This window comes from Hydra viridissima, unplaced genomic scaffold (assembly GCF_058129835.1).
Source record: "Hydra viridissima isolate aposymbiotic clone 2 unplaced genomic scaffold, HvirCarnegie_v1 scaffold_3, whole genome shotgun sequence".
Lineage (NCBI taxonomy): Eukaryota > Metazoa > Cnidaria > Hydrozoa > Anthoathecata > Hydridae > Hydra > Hydra viridissima.
Window position 1 is genome coordinate 15,742,203 of NW_028324302.1, and position 21,777 is coordinate 15,763,979.

General features: G+C 30.2%; 3 protein-coding genes and 1 pseudogene across 5 annotated transcripts; 2 read left to right on the forward strand and 2 right to left on the reverse strand.

Annotated features, from left to right (window-relative positions):
- The first annotated feature begins 276 nt into the window (after window positions 1–276).
- LOC149891181 (uncharacterized) lies at window positions 277–2,589 on the forward strand. The gene has a single exon (XM_090081876.1). It carries the CDS (start codon window positions 374–376, stop codon window positions 2,231–2,233), a length of 1,860 nt encoding a protein of 619 aa, XP_089938002.1. The 5' UTR covers window positions 277–373; the 3' UTR covers window positions 2,234–2,589.
- Window positions 2,590–3,044: 455 nt separating this feature from the next.
- On the forward strand, window positions 3,045–6,138 carry LOC149891182 (uncharacterized; annotated as a pseudogene). Its single transcript, XR_016450777.1, has 8 exons — window positions 3,045–3,345; window positions 3,835–4,044; window positions 4,168–4,278; window positions 4,587–4,661; window positions 4,766–4,837; window positions 5,017–5,237; window positions 5,322–5,484; window positions 5,869–6,138. The product of XR_016450777.1 is annotated as an uncharacterized LOC149891182 (transcript).
- A 3,507-nt stretch (window positions 6,139–9,645) lies between these two features.
- Window positions 9,646–12,125, reverse strand: LOC145193481 (uncharacterized). 2 transcript variants are annotated; one of them, XM_090082200.1, is made up of 4 exons: window positions 11,800–12,120; window positions 11,586–11,715; window positions 11,302–11,463; window positions 9,646–11,093 (listed from the first exon to the last, which is right to left on the reverse strand). In XM_090082200.1, exons 2-4 carry the CDS (start codon window positions 11,617–11,619, stop codon window positions 9,685–9,687), a joined length of 1,605 nt encoding a protein of 534 aa, XP_089938326.1. In that variant the 5' UTR covers window positions 11,620–11,715; window positions 11,800–12,120; the 3' UTR covers window positions 9,646–9,684. The 2 variants fall into 2 exon arrangements, with proteins under 2 accessions (XP_089938326.1, XP_089938325.1); XM_090082199.1 differs by having other exon boundaries at window positions 11,586–12,125.
- Window positions 12,126–18,604: 6,479 nt separating this feature from the next.
- Window positions 18,605–21,731, reverse strand: LOC145180206 (large ribosomal subunit protein eL24-like). Its single transcript, XM_080055058.2, has 5 exons — window positions 21,638–21,731; window positions 21,068–21,143; window positions 20,154–20,401; window positions 18,871–18,922; window positions 18,605–18,733 (listed from the first exon to the last, which is right to left on the reverse strand). Exons 1-5 carry the CDS (start codon window positions 21,640–21,642, stop codon window positions 18,644–18,646), a joined length of 471 nt encoding a protein of 156 aa, XP_079911184.2. The 5' UTR covers window positions 21,643–21,731; the 3' UTR covers window positions 18,605–18,643.
- Window positions 21,732–21,777: the final 46 nt, after the last annotated feature.

Genomic DNA, 21,777 nt, shown 5'->3' on the forward strand with positions numbered 1-21,777 from the left:
GGCGAATATTAGGGTTTTTAGTGGGATTTTTTACAACTTTGACTTCGAATTAGAGCACTTTCCATTGATTTTGAGACCCATGTTTTTATACGATTCTTAATCAGCATAAAATTCTCTATCAGAATCAATCATAAAATTAGGGGGGGGGGAGAAAGTCGAGTAGCGCCAATGGAAATTATAATATATATATAAAATATGTATACATATATTATATATATATTTTATATATTTATATGATATAGCACCAAATGCAAATGTAAATTTTTTTATCTTTTCTATATTTTATATATTATAAATATGTATATATATTTTTTTCTGTATTTTTTTAAAATGTTCTTTTAATAGTATTATAATAGAAATTTTAGGTACAAATATGAATAGAAAAAGAAAAGAAACTTTTGATTGCTCTGCAAGGACATTAAGATGTCGCGTGCAAACCAATATGCAGCTACACTTACAGCAGCCTCAATACAAAATTTATGCTGTGGAATTTGACAAAAATGTTAAAAACTCATTTGGTTTTGACAGAAATGTTGCAAATACTAATGTTCTTGGTGTGCCTGATTGTGATAAAATAGCTGATATTATTAAGGTTGATAATGTCTCTAATCTTGCAAATAGTGACAAAAGTTCGAATTCTTCTGCAACAAATGTAATATCTGATAGAGATTGTTATGTTGAGGAAATGGATTCTGTCAATATTGATGATGATGAAGATGGCGTAAACAAAATTATGAACATTGAAGAAAATATGCTTGTTTATTATAAAGATTTTTCCAGTTCTGAGTCTGATTATGATGATAATGATAGAAATTTAAATAAAGAGCTGGCACATTGGGCTGTTAGTTGTAACATTCCACAAGCATCTTTGCGTATGTTATTAACCATTTTGCAACCACATTTTTCTCACTTGCCTCTGGATCCTCGCACACTTTTAAATACTCCACGAAACACTGTTGTAAAACTATTTGATAGTGGTGGGGAGTATTGTCATTTAGGCTTAGTAACTGGTTTAACAAACATAATTTTAAACCAAATGCAAATAAATAATACTTCTCTTGAGCTGCAGTTTAATGTTGATGGATTGCCACTCTTCAAAAGTTCTGGGGTAGTTTTATGGCCAATTTTATGTAAGATTTTAAATTTTCCCTCATTTCTGTTTGTAGTAGGCATGTTTTGTGGGATAAGCAAGCCAAAAAGTCTTAATGAATTTCTTTCCGATTTCGTGAAGGAGCTCAAAGACTTGCTGTTAAATGGGTTGAATCTTAACAATATTTTATACCGTTTTTCTATTCATTCTTTTGTATGTGACACACCTGCAAGAGCTTTTTTGAAGAACATCAAATGTCATTCTGGTTATAGCTCGTGCGAGAAGTGCACTCAAGTAGGAGAGTATTGTGAAGGTAAAGTTATTTTCCCTAAAACAGATGCACCTCTTAGAACAGATAGTTCTTTTGATAAAATGGAGGATGAAGAACATCATACTGGTAGTCGAAGTCCTTTATGTGATCTTGGTTTTGGAATGGTCTCCAGATTTCCTCTCGACTATATGCATCTGATTTGTTTGGGTGTTACAAGACGATTGATGCTTTACTGGAAAGGTCCTGTAGGTCCTTATGCAGTGCGTTTGGGGACACGAAGAGTGCTGGAATTGTCAGAAAAATTGATTTCTTTCATTCCCTTTATTCCTAGTGAATTTGCCCGCAAACCAAGATCATTGTCTGAAGTATTAAGATGGAAAGCTACAGAATTTAGACAATTTCTGTTATATACCAGTCCTGTAGCATTGCAAAGCATTTTAAGCAGTAAACTTTATAAACATTTTTTACTTTTATTTGTTGCTATTAAAATATTATCTACTAAACAACAAGACATTAATTTATGTGATTATTCAAATAGTCTGCTTATTAGATTTGTAGAGGAAATGAAATTACTATATGGAAAAGAAACAATGGTATATAACATACACAATCTGGTTCATATTTCTGCTGACGTAAATTTGTTAAGATCATTAGATGATTTTAGTTGCTTTCCTTATGAAAATCAACTTGGTGTTATAAAAAAGTTAGTTAGAAAACCACAAAATGTTTTGCAACAAATTTGTGGACGGCTCACTGAAAAACTTTACACATATAAAAAAGATGCAAAATTCATTAGATCAAACAGTTCACCTCTTCTTGTACCTAACAGTAATCATTGCCGTGGTCCTTTTGTTAACGTTTTCAGATGTTGAACAGTATAGTAAATTAAACATAGGAAAGTATTGTCTATCTTTGTCGTCAAAAAATAACTCCAATAATCATTTTCTTACTAATGGTGGTGATTTCTGCATATTGAAAAACATAATTAATCAAAATGGTACTATATTTGTAATTTGTCAAAAATATTTGCAGTTGTCAGAATTTTTTGATTATCCATTGAACTCAAGTGAACTTAGAATATATAGAGTTACGAATAAACTGTCTTCTCTAATTACTTTGCCAGCAAATGATATTGCTAAAAAGTGTGTTTGTCTCCCAACAGTTACTAACAATGAGTTTGTAGTTTTTCCAATTGATTGTAAATAAAATTTTAAAAGAACTTTATAAACTTTTTGTCTTATTTTATTCCGTTTTTGTTTTGTGTTTGAGTTTGTTTTTTAGAGTTTAAAGTAAAGCTTGTGATCAAAAACATTAGTTAAAGTTTGCGATTTCTCAATGATATAAAAATTTAGTCTTCTACAAATCCTGATGTTATAATAATGGGGTACTTTTTTTAAAATAAAGTTTGAATTAACAAAAAAAAGCAAATTTAATACTTATATAAATAATAGTATAAGAATAGTATAATAATATTGTTAATAATATTTGATCGTATAACCACCCATTTTACTTAATAAATGATAAATGAAAAAGTTTTATGCAATCAAATTAACAAATTTTATTAATTAATTTTAAAAATTTAAGTGACTTGTTATAATAAGTTATGTTAAATTCTCTCAACATCACAAAAAAGAGATGGAACCCTATTATTCTAATGTCATGAAATGTTTGCTTGTTAGAATTTGATCAAAATCACAAATCAAAAATTTATTGTTTGTAAATGTTTAAATTTCTATACGAAAATGTGTTTTTAGAACTTTAATAACTTTTATTATAATGTCGGAATATGTGGTTGTTCATTTTGAAGATGAACAAGATAATTCTGTGGAAGCAATTCCCATATCTTGGCTGCAGGATGGAAACAAATTTGGATATTGGCCACCTTTTAGGTCAACAGGACGAATCAAAAGTGCAATCAAAAATGCAACAGAATCAGTTGTTGGAATGTGGAAACTTTGTCGTTTGCGAGTACTCCACAAATATGGTAATAATCAAATAAAACTATATAAATGATTATAGTTGAAAACAAAAATGACTAAGATAATTGATATACTGTATATTCTAAATATATACAGTATATCAATACACTTCAGTCATTTTTGTTTTCATAATTATAAATCACCAAATTTAGACTATTTATATAAATAGTCTGAATATAGAGATTCCCCAATATTAATTTTGTTAAAAATAGATGTTAGTTAATGATTATTAGTATTTCAGGGTGTGCTATAGAATGACTACTCAGTGGCTGGTAGGAATGTTTTAATTGACTATTTGAATTTGCCAAAATTAGTTCCTGGTGGTCAACATTGACCACCAGGAACTTATAAAATAAATTAAGTTTTTTAATTTATTACACTGTCCAATTAATGAATTGATCATCTATTACTGACAGCCAGTAAAAAAGTGACTTTTCTTTTAATATTTCACAGTTTTTTATTTAGAAGTGATAAAACATTTTTTTACTGTTTAGGCACTCTAGAAGCAGCTCGAAAACACACAAAATCTGCAGAGTGTCAGTCAAACTTGGATTCGGATAAAGAGAAAAAAAGTCGAAAGCAAAAAGCAAAGAGACAGCACAATTCTGATGTTGAAAACCTTGAGTATCTAACAGAGATGGAACAACAGCTTCAAGAGCAATATGATGAGCGAAGATTGCCCTTAATTCCTACTTTTCCTAAAGGTATTTTGGAAAACATTCATGGTAGAGTGGTATTAGCATAGTTAAGAAATTGTGTTATCTGTTGTGATTTTGTATAATGCATTGTTGACAACTTGAGGATTAATTGTTTTAATTGATCTATAGTTGTTTTAGGAAACAAATCTGGCAAGAGCATGACCCAAGACACCAAGATTTCTAGCATACAAAATACAACCGACAAAAAGAAACAAGAAAAGTTAGGATTACTGGAATCAGGTATGTATATTTAATAAAATTTCTGTTCTTTTTTGTTTACAATTCTCTTGCCTAGTTTATTTCTATGTAATTCTTATGGCTCTAAACAGTCAAATATAGTTAAGATTTATATATATAAATAAAATTACTATTAATAAGACAGCTTTTTAAGCTTAAAAATTTATCTTTATATAATCTATTGATCAGCTCCAACATAGGAACTGCAATAAACAGTTGGTTTGTTATGACAGAAAATACCTTTTCAAGATATTACAAGATAAAAATACTTTTTTAAAAATACAACTTTTTAATCTTTAATGTACTTTTAGTTAGTACTGTGAGTGACCAACGTCATAAAAATTTGCTTATGCCGAGAATGACACCTGGTTTATCAATGTTGCAAGGTAAATTAATTTTATTTTTATATACTTTTAAGTTGTAAATAATATAATGCAAAATGTTTTACTTGTTGTGAAATGTTTTTGTGAATTCATTATGTGCTTTTAAGAAGAGGAAACTGATCATACACCATTCATCTAAGTGAACACATCATTGCAATCAGAAACTGGCAACAACCAAGGTATTTAATTTATACTGCGCAGTGAGCTGTTTTCAGCATTTAAAAACATTGGTAATGTTATTTTGTTGTCACTCAGTGTTTGTCTTATTGAATTCAGTGTTTACTGTGTAGGATAAGATTTAGTAAAAATATTTAACAACTTAAACGACTTTGTTCATTTTAAATGTAATCTTTTTCAGGCGATCTTCCAACCTTACTTCATTCAATGTTTGCTCGTCTCACAAAGATTGAACAAAAATTAGATACATGTCTTATGCAGCAGAAAATGATACTGAAGGTTGTTGGCTCATCAGAGGTTGCTGTTGCATTACCTGACAATATATCATTGCCATTGCATTCCATTGTGCAATTAGAACATCTTGAGCAGGTTCTGCTAGAAAAACCTTCATTGGATGCATTGGTATAATTAATTTAGATAATATTTTTATTGCAGATTTTTATCTGGTTTTAATGGGTCTATTATAAAAAATGTAAAACTTTCCAGATTATGCATCTTGGTCAGATCGGTGGACGAACTGTTGCAGAAACAGTGAGAAATGTGCTCTCTGAATTGATGGCTACAGAAGTGGCTCAACAAATAAACTTTGAAGGTCGAGGTGGGCAAAAGCAAGGAATCAAAACCATGAAAATATTATCTGCAATTTACGGTTGGTGATCAATAAATGTTGTTAATTATGTTGTGTATGGCCATTTAGTTATAACTAGCAAAATTTACTTATGCATGTTTCATTAAATCTACAGTACATGTAATGAAACATGTAAATTTTGTTAAGTTACGAAGATTTAAACCATAACGTATTAGACCTCACATAAGGTTTTAACTCTTAGTTAACACGAGTATGCTCTATGAATAATAGATAATACAAAATAGAATACCATGAAATTTACCATGAAAAATTCATTCTTTTTTTTTTTTTTTAATAATTGCACAACCAGTGACTTTTTAATTACTTTAAAACCAAATTTTCATCTATTTTTTTTTAGGGCTGCTGTGTACATTATATTAAATGTTTAATTTTTTTTATGGTTAGGTGCAGTTCAGCATAATCCATACACAAAAAATGCTACGAAAATGGAAGTAAACGAATACGTGAAGTCGTGGCTTCGTAATTCGTGCGATCGCAAAAAGTCAGGCGGATCAGGAGGGTGCAAACGTCGTAGTCTTGACAGTTCAATAAACAAACGTTTGAGGATTGTTTCAGCATCCCATTCACAACTTCAGGAAAAAGAGGGTGATGCAGATGACGACGATAATTAATGTACAACAGTTTATATTATCTAATATACGTATCATTTTATTACATATTTTTTATTCTCTACCTTGAAAAGGCATTTTGATACCTTAAAGTAATTTACCTTAAATGAATTCATCCACGCTTGATCGTGATACCATTTAAAAGGTATTTCCATCAAGTCGGTTTGCATTTGATTGAAGCAATTTAAATGGCTCTAATCAAATGTCGATTGCAACTTAAATAGGTTTTATAATACATTAAATAATAACAAATAAAAGTAATTTTATTTTAACACTGGCGGAACTAACTATGTACTAAGTACAAAAAGCGTTTGTAATTCATTGGCCCTAATAAAATATATAATCGGATATATGCTGGCTAAACAGCGTCGAGCCAATGTCAGTTGGCCAATGCATGCCCGGCGGTCATCACGGAATTGGCCCAACGGTGGGCCAACGTTACGATAAGCATTGGCCAAACGTTGGGCCAACGATGGTGTGTTAGCTGGGTAGTTACAATACGTATAATATATAATAGAAATGAAAAAATAAAAAAATTCAGCAGTGACTATTACTTTTACTTATCTTTTCTATGAGGCTTTTCTTTTCTTTTCTTTTTAAACATTTCGAATTTTTCCATATTTCGAATGCGGTTTTCTTTCACGTTTCGCAACGTCTAGTGTTCGGCAAAATCAAATATACGTCAAACCTTTAAAGATTTGAATTTGAACTGTTCTTTGAGGGGATAGATTTGAATTTGATTTGACAAATATCTGAAGGATTTGGATTTGATTTTCAAATATTCACTTTGTTCTCAATTTTTGCGTTTGAAAAAAAAACGCCAAATTTTACAGGCCCGCAAACATATATATCACTTTATTCCGGGGTCTTTGCAGTGGTTTCCGGAATGGCGGTCGCCTTTCAATAACGGAAAAAAAAAAAAAAAAAAAAGAGTTTTTAATTAAAGTTTGTTAATATTAAAGAGAAAGTAAAGAGCATAGAGAAAGAAAAAAAGAAAAGAAATGTAAACAAAGTACAAGATTAAAAGAAAAAACGTAGAAAAAAATATATGTAAAAATCAAAAGAAAAAATTGCAAATACAATTTAACCACAATAAAAATGGAAAAAGTAAAACAATAACGAATCGAAAAACATTCATTGAAAGAAACAATCATTCGAAAAAAGAAAATAATAAAAAAATATAATAATGGCTTGCTTGAAAGCAAAGAATTTTTTTTTTTAATTTTATTAATTTTCTGTGCGTTTTTGTATATTGTCTTGTATGTTTGTCTATTGTTTGTATTTTCCGTCGTGTATTCAAATTCAAATTTATTTTAATATTCGTTATTCTTATTTTCATTAATTATTTTTCATTATAATAGTTGCTATATATCATTGTTTACTTTTACGTTTTATCAGTTTTAACTGTTTGTAACTGTCTAACTTTGTTTATGTAGCTATTGTATTTATAAAGACAAGTGACTTATATATAATTATTATTATTGTTATCATTATTATTAATATTATTTTTATTATTTGAACCATTATTATTTTAATCATTTTCATTAGGTGTTTACTTAATATTAGTATATTTACTATTTGTAAACAACCTTGAAATGTATCTATTTCAGAAATATATATTACATTCCTAATTATGTCGGATAATCCAGAACCCGAATCTTTTTCTGTTACAAAAACCACCAAACGTTCACAATCAATTGTATGGGATCATTTCACAGTTGATGAGCATGACAAAACCAAGGCCATATGCCAGCATTGTCCAAAGCACAAGAACAAGTATGCTTACAATAAAGGTGGGACAACAAATCTAATGAACCATTTAAATTCTCAACACAAAAGCAAATTACTTGGGGACAGAGAACCAAAGCAACGACGTTTAGATGACATGATAATGACACCAATCGTTTATTCTCCAGATCTTTTCAATGAATACTTAGTTAGCTGGATTGTCAAGAATGATCAATCATTTAATGAGGTAGAGTCCAGCCACTTTCGTAAACTACTCACTCTACTGAAACCAAATTTGTCAATCATGAGTGCGCGCCAATTAAAAAGCCAGATAATGGACACTTACAACACCAAAAAACAATTGCTAAAGACCCTTTTTTTGAATCTTGACTCAAAGGTTTCATTCACCACTGACTGCTGGACATCACCCAACAACATTGCTTTTATGGGCATAACGGCTCATTACATTGACAAAGACTGGAACCTACATGCCAAAACTCTTGATTTCAAATCCTTGCCTGATTCCCATTCAGGTTCAAATTTATCTAATGCATTCTTGTCAGTTTTGATTGAATTCGGTCTTACAAGCAAAGGAATGGGCATTACCTTAGATAATGCTTCCAATAATAATTCATTTATGGATATTTTAAATTCCAAGTACGAAATTAAAACCACCTTTGAGCATATCCGGTGTTTTGCTCATGTGCTGAATTTGGGCGCGCAAGCAGGTTTGGATGTTTTGAAAGATGATCTTGTAAAACTTAGAACAGGAATTAAAAAAATCCGATCCAGTCCTCAATCATATTCTAGGTTCAAAGGTTTCCAGCAATCAAATTGCACCTTAAAACCAATACTTGATGTCCCTACAAGATGGAACTCAACAGCTGATATGCTTAAACGAGCAATGGAATTAAAAGTTGGTTTCATTGCGTATTTTTGCGATTTTGACTCAACTGCAAACAATCCAGACTGTTGTCTATCAATTTCAGCAGATGTTTGGAACAGGTTTGAAACAATTGTTTTGTATCTTGAACCATTCAAGGAATTTACCCAGCTCATTAGTGGTGATTCATATTCCACATTGTCTTTGGTGGTTCCTCTCTTCAATATTCTTTTGGATCACATTACTGAATGGATGACCACAAAAACCAACCCTGAAGATAATCTACACCGCTCTACAGTTGCAGCGCTCGCAAAAATGTCAAAATATTATAATTTGACTAGTGACTGCTTTACTATCTGCACTGTCCTGGACCCAAGATTTGGTATTGAATATTACAAAAATGATAAGGGCGCAAACAGCGAGTCGTATACAAAGATTATGGACACAGTCAATTGTGAATATCAAATCAATTATGCCCCAAGCAATGGTACAACTGCTACAAGCATTCAAAACGTTTCAAAATATACCCCGTTCAAATCGCGTGTTTCATCAAACCCATGTAATGAGTTTGAAAACTATTGTAATGATATAACACTGTGAGCCATAAAGACCGCCAGGTTCAACTTTTCCCCACCTCTAACTTTTTTTCATATTAGGATAAGTACTGGTTAGATATTATATTTTTTTGTATTGGACAAATCTAAAGTCGATCGGAAGTCACATAAAAACTTACTTTTTTACCCTATTTACCCCCCTTCAAGTGATAAAGTTACCCCCTTTATGATGATATTACCTCCTTTCAAAAAAAAAATTTTTTTTTTTATTAATATTTCATTATCCTCCTTAAAACAATCCTTACTTTTTCTTACTAATCTTAAATTGAAGCGATTTAAACTCCTTTTGCACCATTATAGCAATAATTAAAAGAAAAAATACAATAAATGCAACAAAAATAACACAACTACTTTTATATTACAATATTTACATCTTATCTAAACAAAAAGTGGCAGTAGCAGATTTCAATCGTTTAGCATAATCTTTAAGTTCGATCCTTCGCTTGTATTGAGACCAACTTGGTTTGAAGGCACTATGAACAGCTTCTCCAGTCTGTTCAGCATATGATCCCAGAGAACAACAATTAAACTTCACAAATGGGAGAATATGACAAACAACTATATGGACTTTCCAGGTAACCTTCAGTTCTGTATTTAAATGTATCTTTGCATACTGCTGTAGGTCACAAAATGATACTTTGAACTCTTCAATAACTGAAGAAGCATTGCTGCCTAATTCGTATCCAAAGGTGCACTCTTTAACCTTTGCAAACTTTCTGAGGCAATGAACTATAGGCAATAAATTAGTTTGAGATGCTAACACATCTCTCTCTAAAATATCTACCTTTTCCAGAAGTTTATTGGAATTGTTCCCATCAAAGCCTATCCCATGATAACCTCGAAGTAAGATATAATGTTCTTTTAGCCAGTTTTTAAAAAGAGGCCAATGATCTAAAAGTAGTCTACCAAGTAATGTCACGATCCCTATAAGAAGATGTAACTCTGGTGGAGGGACTAAGTGATTAATTTCATCTTCAGCATTTTTATCTAAATAAACGAGTCGAGGACTAATAACATTTTTAAAATCTTTCATCTCTAAGCGCTTTGCCCCATTTTCAACAAATAAGTTGTACCAATGATCAAAAGAACCTAATGTTCTCGGAGTACCACTTTCTAGGGAACATTCGCCTTCACACCACAAGCAAGCATATTTACCTGAATGAGAAGACAAACCAAAGATGCTGTTAGCACATTTTAAGTCAAATGCAAGGTGATATGTAACATCATCCAGATTTAATCTACTCAAGATTTTCTGCAAATTTCCATTGTCTTCACAAACATCTTCAACAATAGCAAGAATAAAACACCTTTTAACTCCACTGTCAATGTAAATCTCATTTTTATTGGTTTTATCAAAGACATTTACAATTACTTTAAGAAATCCTTGACCTCCATCAATTGATATACGTACCATACTGGAGAGAGGATCCAATCCTCTTTCCATTAAAATACTAAGAATAAATTCAGAAGTGTCATGGATAAATACTACATGTCTTGTTACAATTTCATCATTCCAAATAAAGTTATCTTGTTCTATATTATACTTAGATTCAATTTCTTCTTGTAATGATGTCATCATACTAATTACATTATTCTCCACAACAGTAGATGATCCCAGATTCTTACGGAGACTTGATATCAGTTTTTTTGTTTTATTTTTTGTCAATTCCAGTACAGAAGTTAATTCCATCACTGCTTGAAATGATATCTGATTAAAAAACTTTCTAGAAGATTTATTGTCTTTAGTTCCAACAGTTAAATTTAACGGATTTCCACCTTAAAAATAAAGTATAATTAATTATACGTATCTTTAACCTACCCCTACTTTAAATTTACAATGCAAACATTTTGAAAAAGTTATTAGCAATCTATACAATTGCTTAGTTAAAAGCCTCTACTGAGTGTTCTATATGTGCATTTAAGTTTTATCTGAACATATAAACTGTTTTTAATTATTTAAAAATGAAAATAAAAACTTACACACCTGTAGATATTTTAAAGGACTGGCCTCTCTCAATGCCTTCTCGTTCCATCTTGTTTTTTATTATGCCTGAAGCAACTTGCTCACATGATGTGGGATCAAGAGTTTCTGACAAATTAATCAAATTCAAAACAGCCTGACTAGAACAACAGTTGTTATGACATCCTGAAGAATAAAATTTACTCTTAAATTAATATACACCTAAAGGTTTTTTTATTGAAGTTTATAAATGATTATTTGATAACTTTTAATTTACTTATCAAGTAACTTATTATTTATTCTTTAACCTCTTGCAAGGAGAGTAAAGCAGCAGCTGCACATATTTTTTTTCAGAGATTCAACATCTTTTGTATTAATATGAGATGATTGTACAATATTACTAAGCTCAGTACTACGTCTAATTCTTGGTCGGTCAACCTAATTCAAAGATGGTACTTTATAAAAAATCTATATCTTTATATGTATTTATCATTTAACTTAAATAAGTTTTAAATCATATACTTGAGAAACTTTACTTATCCAGTTTGAAAGATAAGTGCTTTTTCCCTTTTCCAGCAAAAAGATGTTTCTTCTACAACTTGAACAAATTACATCCGGGCAGACATTAAACTCTGCATTGAGGGGCAGACATTAAACTCTGCAAATTACATCCGGGCAGACATTAAATAATGCATTGTACTCAGGCCAAATATACTCCTTGATTTTACTTGCTACAGATGGTCGTACTTTTACTAAAGATTTTGAATATTTACCTTTTTTTTCCAAACAAACTGCACAGACTGTTTTAAATCAGCCATCTTTACCGTATGATGTTTTTTACTTAAATCATTTCAAAACTATTAAAGAAAAAGAAGCCAAAGTGGCGGATTGGATTATTTTTGAAGCTTAATTTTTTGGTTTTTCAAATTTTTAAAACTTAAAATACTAACTCTTCTGATCGACTTTAGATTTGTTCTGTACTTGAAAAAGACTTACAAAAACTGCATTTACTTTTTTAAAAAATAAAATTAGAGGTGGGGAGAAGTTGAACCTGGCGGTCTTTATGGCTCACAGTGACAAGTAAGATAGATGGTTGCAATAATAGCAACATATTACTTTGGTGGAAATCTCGATCTGACAAATATCCAAACCTATCCAGAATGGCCAGAGATTACCTGGCCATTCCTGCTACATCTGTATCATCAGAAAGGCTCTTCTCATTAGGAAAAAATCTTATTACTGACAAAAGAAATCTTCTCTCTGCAGATACCATTCAAGCTTGCCAGTGCTTGAAGTCTTGGTTGGATTAAAAAGAATAAAAGAAGCTGTAATGTGTGAGAAATAGTAACAAATGCTGCAATATGAATAAAATTTATAGATTCAGATAACTAAAATTAATAATTGAAATAAGTTAAATAACGCTCAAATATACATCAAATCTTGGAAAGATTTGAATTTGATCTAAATTCAAAATAGGAAGATTTGAATTTGGCCATTTCAAACATTTGACGCATATTTGATCAAACTATTTGAATTTGTGCCGAACACTAGCAACGTCACTTACAGATTAATTGTTTTTCATTTTCACCATCGCAGAGTTTAATCAAGCGAAAACTAAAAATTATTTTACGCCGCTTAACTGCAGTATTACCGAGTTTTATCTCACTTCTCAAAAATTTGCAATGTTTCTTCTACCAAAGTATCAGAAGAATTGTCTCTCAATCTTCTAGACCATCTTTTAGCTTTTTATATTTGTGTTTGTTCATTTTCCTATTCAAAGGACCTTGTAAATTTGCATAAAACCAAATCTAAGAACAAAAGAACAAATTCGTTAAGAAAAGAAATCAAGAAAGGAACTTTGAACTCCGCTGAACTCCGCTGAATAATTTAAATAAAAAATAGATATTAGGAAAGATTATTTTCATAGCCATAAATGTCATTAAAAACATTCTTACATAGGACCTATATTGCAGCATGATGGAGAGATGCAATGATTAATCAAGTGAAAACCAAATGAAGTTAAGTATCTTATTTTAGGTATCAAATGCTATATAATTAAAAGTAGCTTAATAGTTATTTATTTTTATTATTTTATTAAAATAAATTTATTAAAATAATTTTGAAATAAATAATGTTAAGAATTTTATTTTAGCCTCTCCTTTCTTTGTAACACAACTTCAACTTAAGAGATCACTTTTCAGCCTCCTAGAGAATTTTAAAGGTTAACAATGTACCTTTTGGTGCCCCAATTACCACTTACCTTTAGTTTCCACAAGCGAATTACTCTAATCGCCACATTATGCAGAGTGTAAGACATGGTGGCAACAAAAAATTAAGTCAAAAAATTATTTCATCTCACTATTGTATTTCTTAATAAAAAATAGTATTCAAGACTTAGGAACCCTTCTTGCAAATACTAAGGACAAATGTGTGACACACACACATACACACACACATATTTATTTATATACACACATTTGTCCTCTCTCTTTCTCTCTTTCTCTTTCTCTTTCTCTCTCTCTCTCTCTTTCTCTCTCTCTCTCTCTCTCTCTCTCTCTCTCTCTCTCTCTATATATATATATATATATATATATATATATATATATATATATATATATATATATATATATATGTAGAGAGAGAGAGAGAGAGAGACAATTATTTTATACAAATAATGCCTTTATAAGGTTTGTGGCTATGAATATAGCCGTTTTTGATTTCCTCCTTTTGATGAGTTCATTTTTTGTTACAATTTCGGCGTGGTAATTTATCTTTGTTAAAGGTCTTTAGTTCTGGATTATTATGAAGACTATTAGTTCCTATTGTTGGTAACCTAATATTTTCTAAGGAGAGATTTCGGCAAGTGTGAAGGCCATAGTTAAGATCTTCATAAAATAATTCAGATATGTGATTCCACAAAATGTGATTATCAATATCCACATATACCGCGTCTTTGTTTACAAACAGTGTGCACCAGTTAGTAGACTGGGTTCTAAAAAACTCTAACAATAAGGTAATAAAAAGCGCTCTTCAACTGGCCAGACTATGTATTTTACAATCATATATTATATATACTAGATGTCTAACTTGCGGGATTTTGTTGGACGAAAAGTGAAGCCGCTTTTTTTATTTACAAATTGAATCCGCCATTTGCAATAAGGGCAAAAGCTTTATCCGACGTGCGCAATAAGAGTTAAAAATACATGTTTTTCCCCGAATTAGAAATGGCTTCCACGGCTTCACTTTTCGGATCGAAGTTAGACATCTAGTATATATAATATATCATTGGTATTTTATGACTATGTAAAAATCCAGCGTGGTAGTTTTTCATTTTAAACACATGCGTACGAGCATATAAAAACATTCTAGGTCTGCGTTTTTATTAAAAGTTCAAAATGTTATTTTAAATCATCCGATAGAACGTTAACCGAAATTTTTAGCAATCCTTTACTTAACGAAATCGAGGCTTTTTTCGCAATATAAAAAATTTCAAAAAATTTAAAAGAAAAACAGAAAAAAAACAACACTCAAATGGCAACAGAAAGGAGGGGAAAAAAGCAGTTATTTAGATTCATCATACAAGCTATTATCTACTAATTCCATCAGAAGAAAATTTAATTTTGAAGCCAACCTTCTTTGGCTCAACTATGTTATTTTTTGTAATACTTCAGTTTTCAGCAAAATATTTCTATTTTAGTTCCTATTTATTGTCCAATTTCGCTTGGCGATCTTTTCTTTACTTGTCATTAAATGGTAGTACATTTTTTAAAACTCTGCATTTTGCGATAAATTGTTGGTAGTGCAATGCCTTCAACTTGAAGATGTTTTACAATATCAGATTCTTGCATTCGTCCAATGTAGAATGATCGAGTCGTCTTACATCAGCTTTTTTTTCCACAAAGGAACTCATTATATATAAAATGGTTATTTAATCCAAGGTGGTTTTTCTGACCATTTCGTCCCAGATTTTTCCGACTCCCCGTTAATTTTTTTTTTATAAATAATTTTTTTTGACTGAAAACTAAAAGTAATGTCCTATATTTCAAAAAAAGTAGGACTTCTGTAGGTTTTTAGTCAAAAAAAAAAAAAAAAATTTGTTTCTAAAAAAGAACGATATGCTTTGATTTCTACGCTGTAAAAATCTCTAAATTCTAAGCTGCAAGAATCAGTAGATCACTAAGTCTAGACCGGCTGGTAGAATCACAAAGCATTTCAAACAAACTTTAAAACTTAGAACTCCTCTTTCGTAGGAGCGAGAAGTAACAGGGAGGGTGAGAATCAATTGGAACACTCTAGACCTATCATTACATCCCACAAGTGAGTGGATGTAATCTTGGTTAAACTTTTCCGGTGCTAAATCAAATGAATGTGAAAATAGATGGAAGAGATTCGTAGTAAAAAAAAAAAAAATGAATTCGACCATTTCACTTGATAATCTGCAGCCTCAAGCAAAAAATCATTATAATGCAAAACGGAACTAATGTTGCTGATGCTAAAACTTTGATTATTGAACAGGATTATTTTTTATACCAAAAACAAGGATTTTATATTTTTTCATACTTAAATGAAAGTAACCTTCGTGATAAAGAAAAATTCTCTACGTGAGAAAAATATTCCACGTGAGAATATTTTTAGTGAAAATATCAAGCAAAATTCAAAAAAAAAAGATGGCTCAAAAAGTTTCAGATTGTCCTAATAATGCAAAACAAAATTACCAAAAAACAAGAAATGAAACTGTATAATGAGGTTTGAATTTTAGCAAGGTTCCTATGTTAATGATTTTCAACGAGTGAAAAATAGAAGAAAAAAAAAAAAAAAATCAGCGCCTCAATTCTTGCTAAAAAACATCATATTGAGATGAATGTATTAATTCTTTTTTTGCAGTCGAAAGAAGTTAATTTCTATTTGTGTTACTTTAACTTAAAAACAGAGCATAGCAATTAAAAAGATTTCTCTTAGGACTGGGCCAACTTACCCTGAAAGTATAGTTGCCTATACTCTCAGGGTAAGTTGGCACACCACATAAAACGAGACAAGTTTAGCAACATTTGGCATATATTTTAAGCGCATCTTTTTATGAAAACTCTTGATAATTTTTATCCAACAATATTTTTTGACATTAAGTTTTATTGCCCTTAAGTCGATCGAATAGACTTTTCTTCTATAAAAGTAGCATCAACAGCATTTTTTGTAACCTTTTTTAGAATTTACAGGCCTGTCTACTTTTCTTTTATAATTTCTCATGTGTGAAGATCTGTAGTGTTATATAGCTCAAGTGAATTTACGACTAATGCGAAAAGTTGTAAGTTGGCACATGTTGCCAACTAGCCTCAAAAGCTTTGTGCCAACTAACCCCAAAAGCTTTTTGCTCACAAAATGGCTTATAAATCCCCAAAAACGCAAAATATTGAGAAACACAAAATGTGACTGGTTAGAGTGAACCATGCAACACCTACATCTATTCGAGTTTATTTGTAGCTAATGCTATTGCTTTTGAAAATTGAAAAAGTAATATAGTTACAAAAGTTACAAAATTAGTAAAAAAAAAAAACACAAAAATTGCGATAACTACTATGCGCATATAGCCCTGATACTACACTGAAAGATGAATTAGTTAAGTGGGAAGGTTCTATGTGAATTTCGGAAATTTCTGGTGGAAAGTTCCAAGTTAAACGCAGTGTGTCAGCTTACCCCTGAGGCCAACTAGCCCTGGCCTCCCTTATATTTATCTCATAAATTAATTTATTTTATAATATATTTAATTTCATCATGTGATTTAGTGAGAGGTAAGAGTCGTTTTTGTGAGCACTATTCAACATGTTTGACCAGTAAGACACTTAGCAAGCTTATTACCTTTGTATTTGAATATTTTAGCAAACTTATTACCTTTGTATTTGAATATTTTATTGGCCTCTCTAAGTTTAGAAATAATAGACAGCCAACAAGTTTCATCGTCTTCAACAATTCAGAAACTTTAGGAGGTAAAGTTCCTTCTCTTTTTTTTTGGGTTTTAAAACAGTTTGACATCATTTTAGATTTGATAGAGCAACGGTCGTATCTAATCCAAACTTTCGCAACAGAACTACGAGAAAATCTTAATTCTTTTGCGCATTCCCCAACCGATAGACTTAGGTTAGTCATAGAATTATTAGCAAGTTTTCTAAGCAGTTTCTTTTTGTCTTGAAAACTCTGCTATTCATCCACCACCAGATTTTCGTTTAATTATGTTTAAGAGCATTATTGATTAGCACGACTAATGGTGCAGGAATGAATTTGCAACGCTTTTACTATTGAGTTGTAGTTTTTATTAATACTTTCCAAATATTAGTACATTATTTTTGGCTTTAAGTCTTTTTGTTTTGTCCGTTGAATAAGTCATTAAATTAATTGAGCGAAAGGGATGAATTCTGGGCATCATAGGTAAACAGATGTTCAGGTATTAGTGCAATTGATCCATTAATATGCTGCTGTTGCTGTTTGATGAAGTGTTGTAAAAGTGAAAGAAATATGGGAACGGGAAAAAGACATTAAATCTTTCATTATGATTTATCGCAGGACTTCCTGTTTGAATTAATGAGGTTTTTTTTCTAATTAAGCTAACTTTACGCCTCTATATGAATAGCCGATATAAGAGTTGTGAATCAAGATGCAGAATGTAAAGATCAAAAGGAAATCTCTTAAGGCCTTATTGTTCAGGAAGTTTTTAAGAGGTTTATCTTATCGTCGAATTTGGGATGCTGTAAGAACACCAACCACTGATTTGGTCGCTGAATTGCGCTGATTGATGAGGCGATTAAGATGATGTTTAGTTTTATTTTCTAGGTAGGAATAAAATTAAAATTTTCAGTAAAATTGGGACATCGATGAAACTCTAGACATGAGAAAATGGCAGAACAAGACATTTTATTCGCTATTTAAAGATTTAAAAAGGTGTCATCTTCAGTCAATATTGTTAGATCATAGTTGAAATGAAATTTAGCAGAGAAACAAGGATTAATACAAATATTAGCCAAGAAGAGCTTGCATTAAACAGGGGAATAAACCCCTTCACTTTTCTCCACTACTGATTCATTCCTAGAGATAGATATTTTAAATATAGATTTTCCCCTTCACTTACACGTTGACTTTATGTGAGGTTGTTATGACTATAACATATACCAACAATTGAAAACTTGGTAGGGCAGAACTATGCAAATGTATAAGAATGAATTAAAATCTCAAGTATGAAGTAAAAAATGAATTCACAGCCACCCTGATCTTTTTTATCTTAGGAGAATAGACCATATTTTAATTAAAAGGATGCCTAATACTCAGTAAAGATAAACTCTTGTGCTTTGTGTAGAGTCTATTACATTGAGAAAAGAGTTTATCTCTTGCCACCAACACGTCCTGGTCCGCCTTTTGGTACGGCTTTTGCAACCTTCTCCTTTGGTTTCTTAGCAACTGGTACAGTTTTCTAAAGCAGTTTAAAAAGTAATGAGACACAAAAAAAGTTTTCATCTTAAAGATTTTTTTTTTTTGAGAAGCCTAGTTATTATTCCACATTAGCAACTTTTTAAATTCATAAATTTTAAATGTATTAAAATCTTTTACCTTAACTGCTTTCTTTTCAGATTTTTTGGCTTTAGCTTTATCTTTAGCAACTCTTTAAAACAAATACCAAAAAACGATAAGCATACTTCAAAGGTTAGAGCAAAAACTGTAAGCAACTCTAGTTAAACTTATTTGGAAATCTGTTAACCTATGTTAAAAGCATACACAGTTAAGTGCAAGAAAGTTAATGCACTTACCATATCTTTCAATTTTTTGAAACAAGTTAAAATTGATTTTTGAAATATTTATACAAATAGTTACTTCACAAGCAATTAAAAAAGAACAGTGTATTTCCAAATTTTTAAAAATTTATTAAGTATTTAAGCTTTTGTGGAAAAACTTATGGGAAAAAAAATGTGTAAAAAAATTAATATGCACACAAAAAATATATGAAAACTGTATTTAATAATTATGAGAGTATTTTCAAAAATTTATTAATAAAAATCTAACATTTAAATGCATGAACCTTGTCACAAATCAGACTTGCATCAGTTAGGCATTAATTTAATTATTTGACAACACCTTTCAGCAGGAATGCTGTATCAAGCTTATTTTGGGATATCTAACAAATCTTTTTATATTGTTACCAAGTAACATAAACTTACTTTTACCACTAAAAAAGGTCTCTTTTCTCTATCTTGATAATTAATAGCATTTTGTGCAATTCCCAATGAACACTGAATTGTATTTGCTATTCCTCTATATGAAAATCCATCTTTATCTTAACAATAATATTAGATTCATCAAAAGCAATTTTTTCCCTCCCCATTTAGTCAATTTTTAGAATAAAACTAAATAAGATTTTTTTATGAAACCATACATTTGATCATAAGACAAGTTAATATGGTATTAATAGAAATGTGGACATATTTATTTGGGGTTATGCAAACAAAATCATAAAAATTAAAACATTTGTACAGGTTTAAATCATTTAGAAATAAATATTGTAATTAGTTGCTTATAAAGTAATTATTTACTTGTATAAATATTTCAAAAACTGATATGAGCATAAAATTTATATTCCAATAGACTGAATAGTAAAGCTTTTTTTTCTTCTTTTGCACTTAACTGTATACATGGAGCAGCAGCAACAAAATCTACTTAAACTTACTGAAGAATAAGAAAAATAATTTTTAACAAGCAACTTTTTATTTGTAAAAAATAAAAATTTGAAGGTCCTAAATTTAACTTAAAAACTTGTATCAAACAAAAAAGTTTTCAGAAATATTTCTTTCAAAGAGAATACTTATGTTCTGATGAAAATATTGAAACCAACTACTTACTTAATAGCTTGATTTCTCTGAGCTTCCCTTAATTCAGGCTTCATGTTTCTTTTTGCAAGAATGGCTTCCAAAGAAGCTCCTTGTATAGCTCTTTGAAACTTAACAGTGCGTCTGGTTCTCTTCTTTGCAACTTCTTCTTGTGTGCCCTTCTTGTGCTTTTTTCTGTACAAAACAGTCCAAGAAATTTTACGTGGATTTCTTCTCATCAGGAAAGAGCGTTCACTTTTTTTGCTGAGGAAGTTGAAAAGCTAGAAATGACAGCAAGCCATAATTAAGAAGACTCAATCTTTTAACGTAAGATACTTACATTTAATTTAGTACAATAAAATGCTTATTTCATTAAGTTTAGCTAATATGAAATCCAAAATACACAGAACAAGCTAAAAAATATAAAAATTATCTTTTCACAGATCTATAAGAATTTATCAGAATTAAATGCTATCAACACAATTAATTGAACCTAGTTAAGATCTGGATATTTATAAACTTGATAAGTTTAAAAAATTAAGCATAAATTCAGTATTTTCCCTGATTATGAGGGGAAAGAGCAAGCTTTTCTAACACTAAATTTTTAAGTGTTAAATTAGAAGTTGTTAATAAAGTTTTTTTAAGAAAAAAAAATACTATTGGACATTGTAGACTGCAAAATACACTGTTTACTTCAATGTACTACACTCTATGCAGTTTATATATTATGCCATTATGTTTTAGAACCATCTTAAATCAAAAACAAATATTTTCAGCACCACATAAATTTATTAAAACATTTTTTGAAAAGAATATTTAGAAAGAATTCTTTTACTATAAAAACTTAACATTTTCCTAAATTAACTCAACATTTGAAAAGAAATTTATAAGTATTACTATGACACAACAAAATTTTAGAAATTGACTAAAATAAAAGTGATACATACCTTACCATCTAGCCTGACATATCTTTTCCCATGGCCAGGGTATATTTTGTAACCGCTGAAGTTGCAAAGCTCAAGCCTACATAGAACATTTTACATAAAAAATAATTTATATTATTTTAGCTTTTTAAGAATAAAGTATATAATTGCAGATCTTTTTATAATTGATGTAAATAATATATTGGAGAGGAAATAAAACTCAAAATCTGTCAGTGAAATAAGCAGCCAAGAAAGAAGTCTTTATAGATGAGATTCTTCATTGTTACTTAGATTATTAGTGATACTAGCCCCTGCATGATTATTAGTGATACTAGCCCCTACATGATGTTTAATAACACCCTGTATAGTGTAACTTATATTACGTAAAGCAAGTAACAGAGTTATGAATAAGACAATTATTTTGGGCATGGTTTAATGTACGATAGAATAGTTGTCGTACTTTCCTATTTAATTTTTAAATAAAGAAAAAAAAATACAGATAAATATGTTAAGTATAAGAATCAGAGAAGTAAAGACAAAGAAGAAACTTAGATTATCTTTTTAAATGCAAACGATAAATTATGATCATCTCACTTCATTTCGGTTTATCTTGTGATTCGATACTTCGACCCTTTGGCAGGAAACTTAAAAGAAGCCATTATGTATCTTTGTTAATTTACAGAACAATAATGCACAGACGTTAAAGCTGTAAATTTTATCTGTAAAATAGTATT

What these genes read in the sequence shown, in the direction of transcription:
- LOC149891181 (XM_090081876.1), top strand. Translation starts at nt 374, where the DNA reads ATGAATAGAAAAAGAAAAGAAACTTTTGATTGCTCTGCAAGGACATTA.
- LOC145193481 (XM_090082199.1), bottom strand. Translation starts at nt 11,619, where the DNA reads ATGTGCAGCTGCTGCTTTACTCTCCTTGCAAGAG. An exon ending in CTTTACTCTCCTTGCAAGAG is followed by an intron (nt 11,464 to 11,585) that starts GTTAAAGAATAA and finishes TTTATTCTTCAG; the next exon opens with GATGTCATAACAACTGTTGT. An exon ending in GTCCTTTAAAATATCTACAG is followed by an intron (nt 11,094 to 11,301) that starts GTGTGTAAGTTT and finishes TTTATTTTTAAG; the next exon opens with GTGGAAATCCGTTAAATTTA.
- LOC145180206 (XM_080055058.2), bottom strand. An exon ending in CAGAGAAATCAAGCTATTAA is followed by an intron (nt 18,923 to 20,153) that starts GTAAGTAGTTGG and finishes TTTGTTTTAAAG; the next exon opens with AGTTGCTAAAGATAAAGCTA. An exon ending in CTGAAAAGAAAGCAGTTAAG is followed by an intron (nt 18,734 to 18,870) that starts GTAAAAGATTTT and finishes AAACTGCTTTAG; the next exon opens with AAAACTGTACCAGTTGCTAA.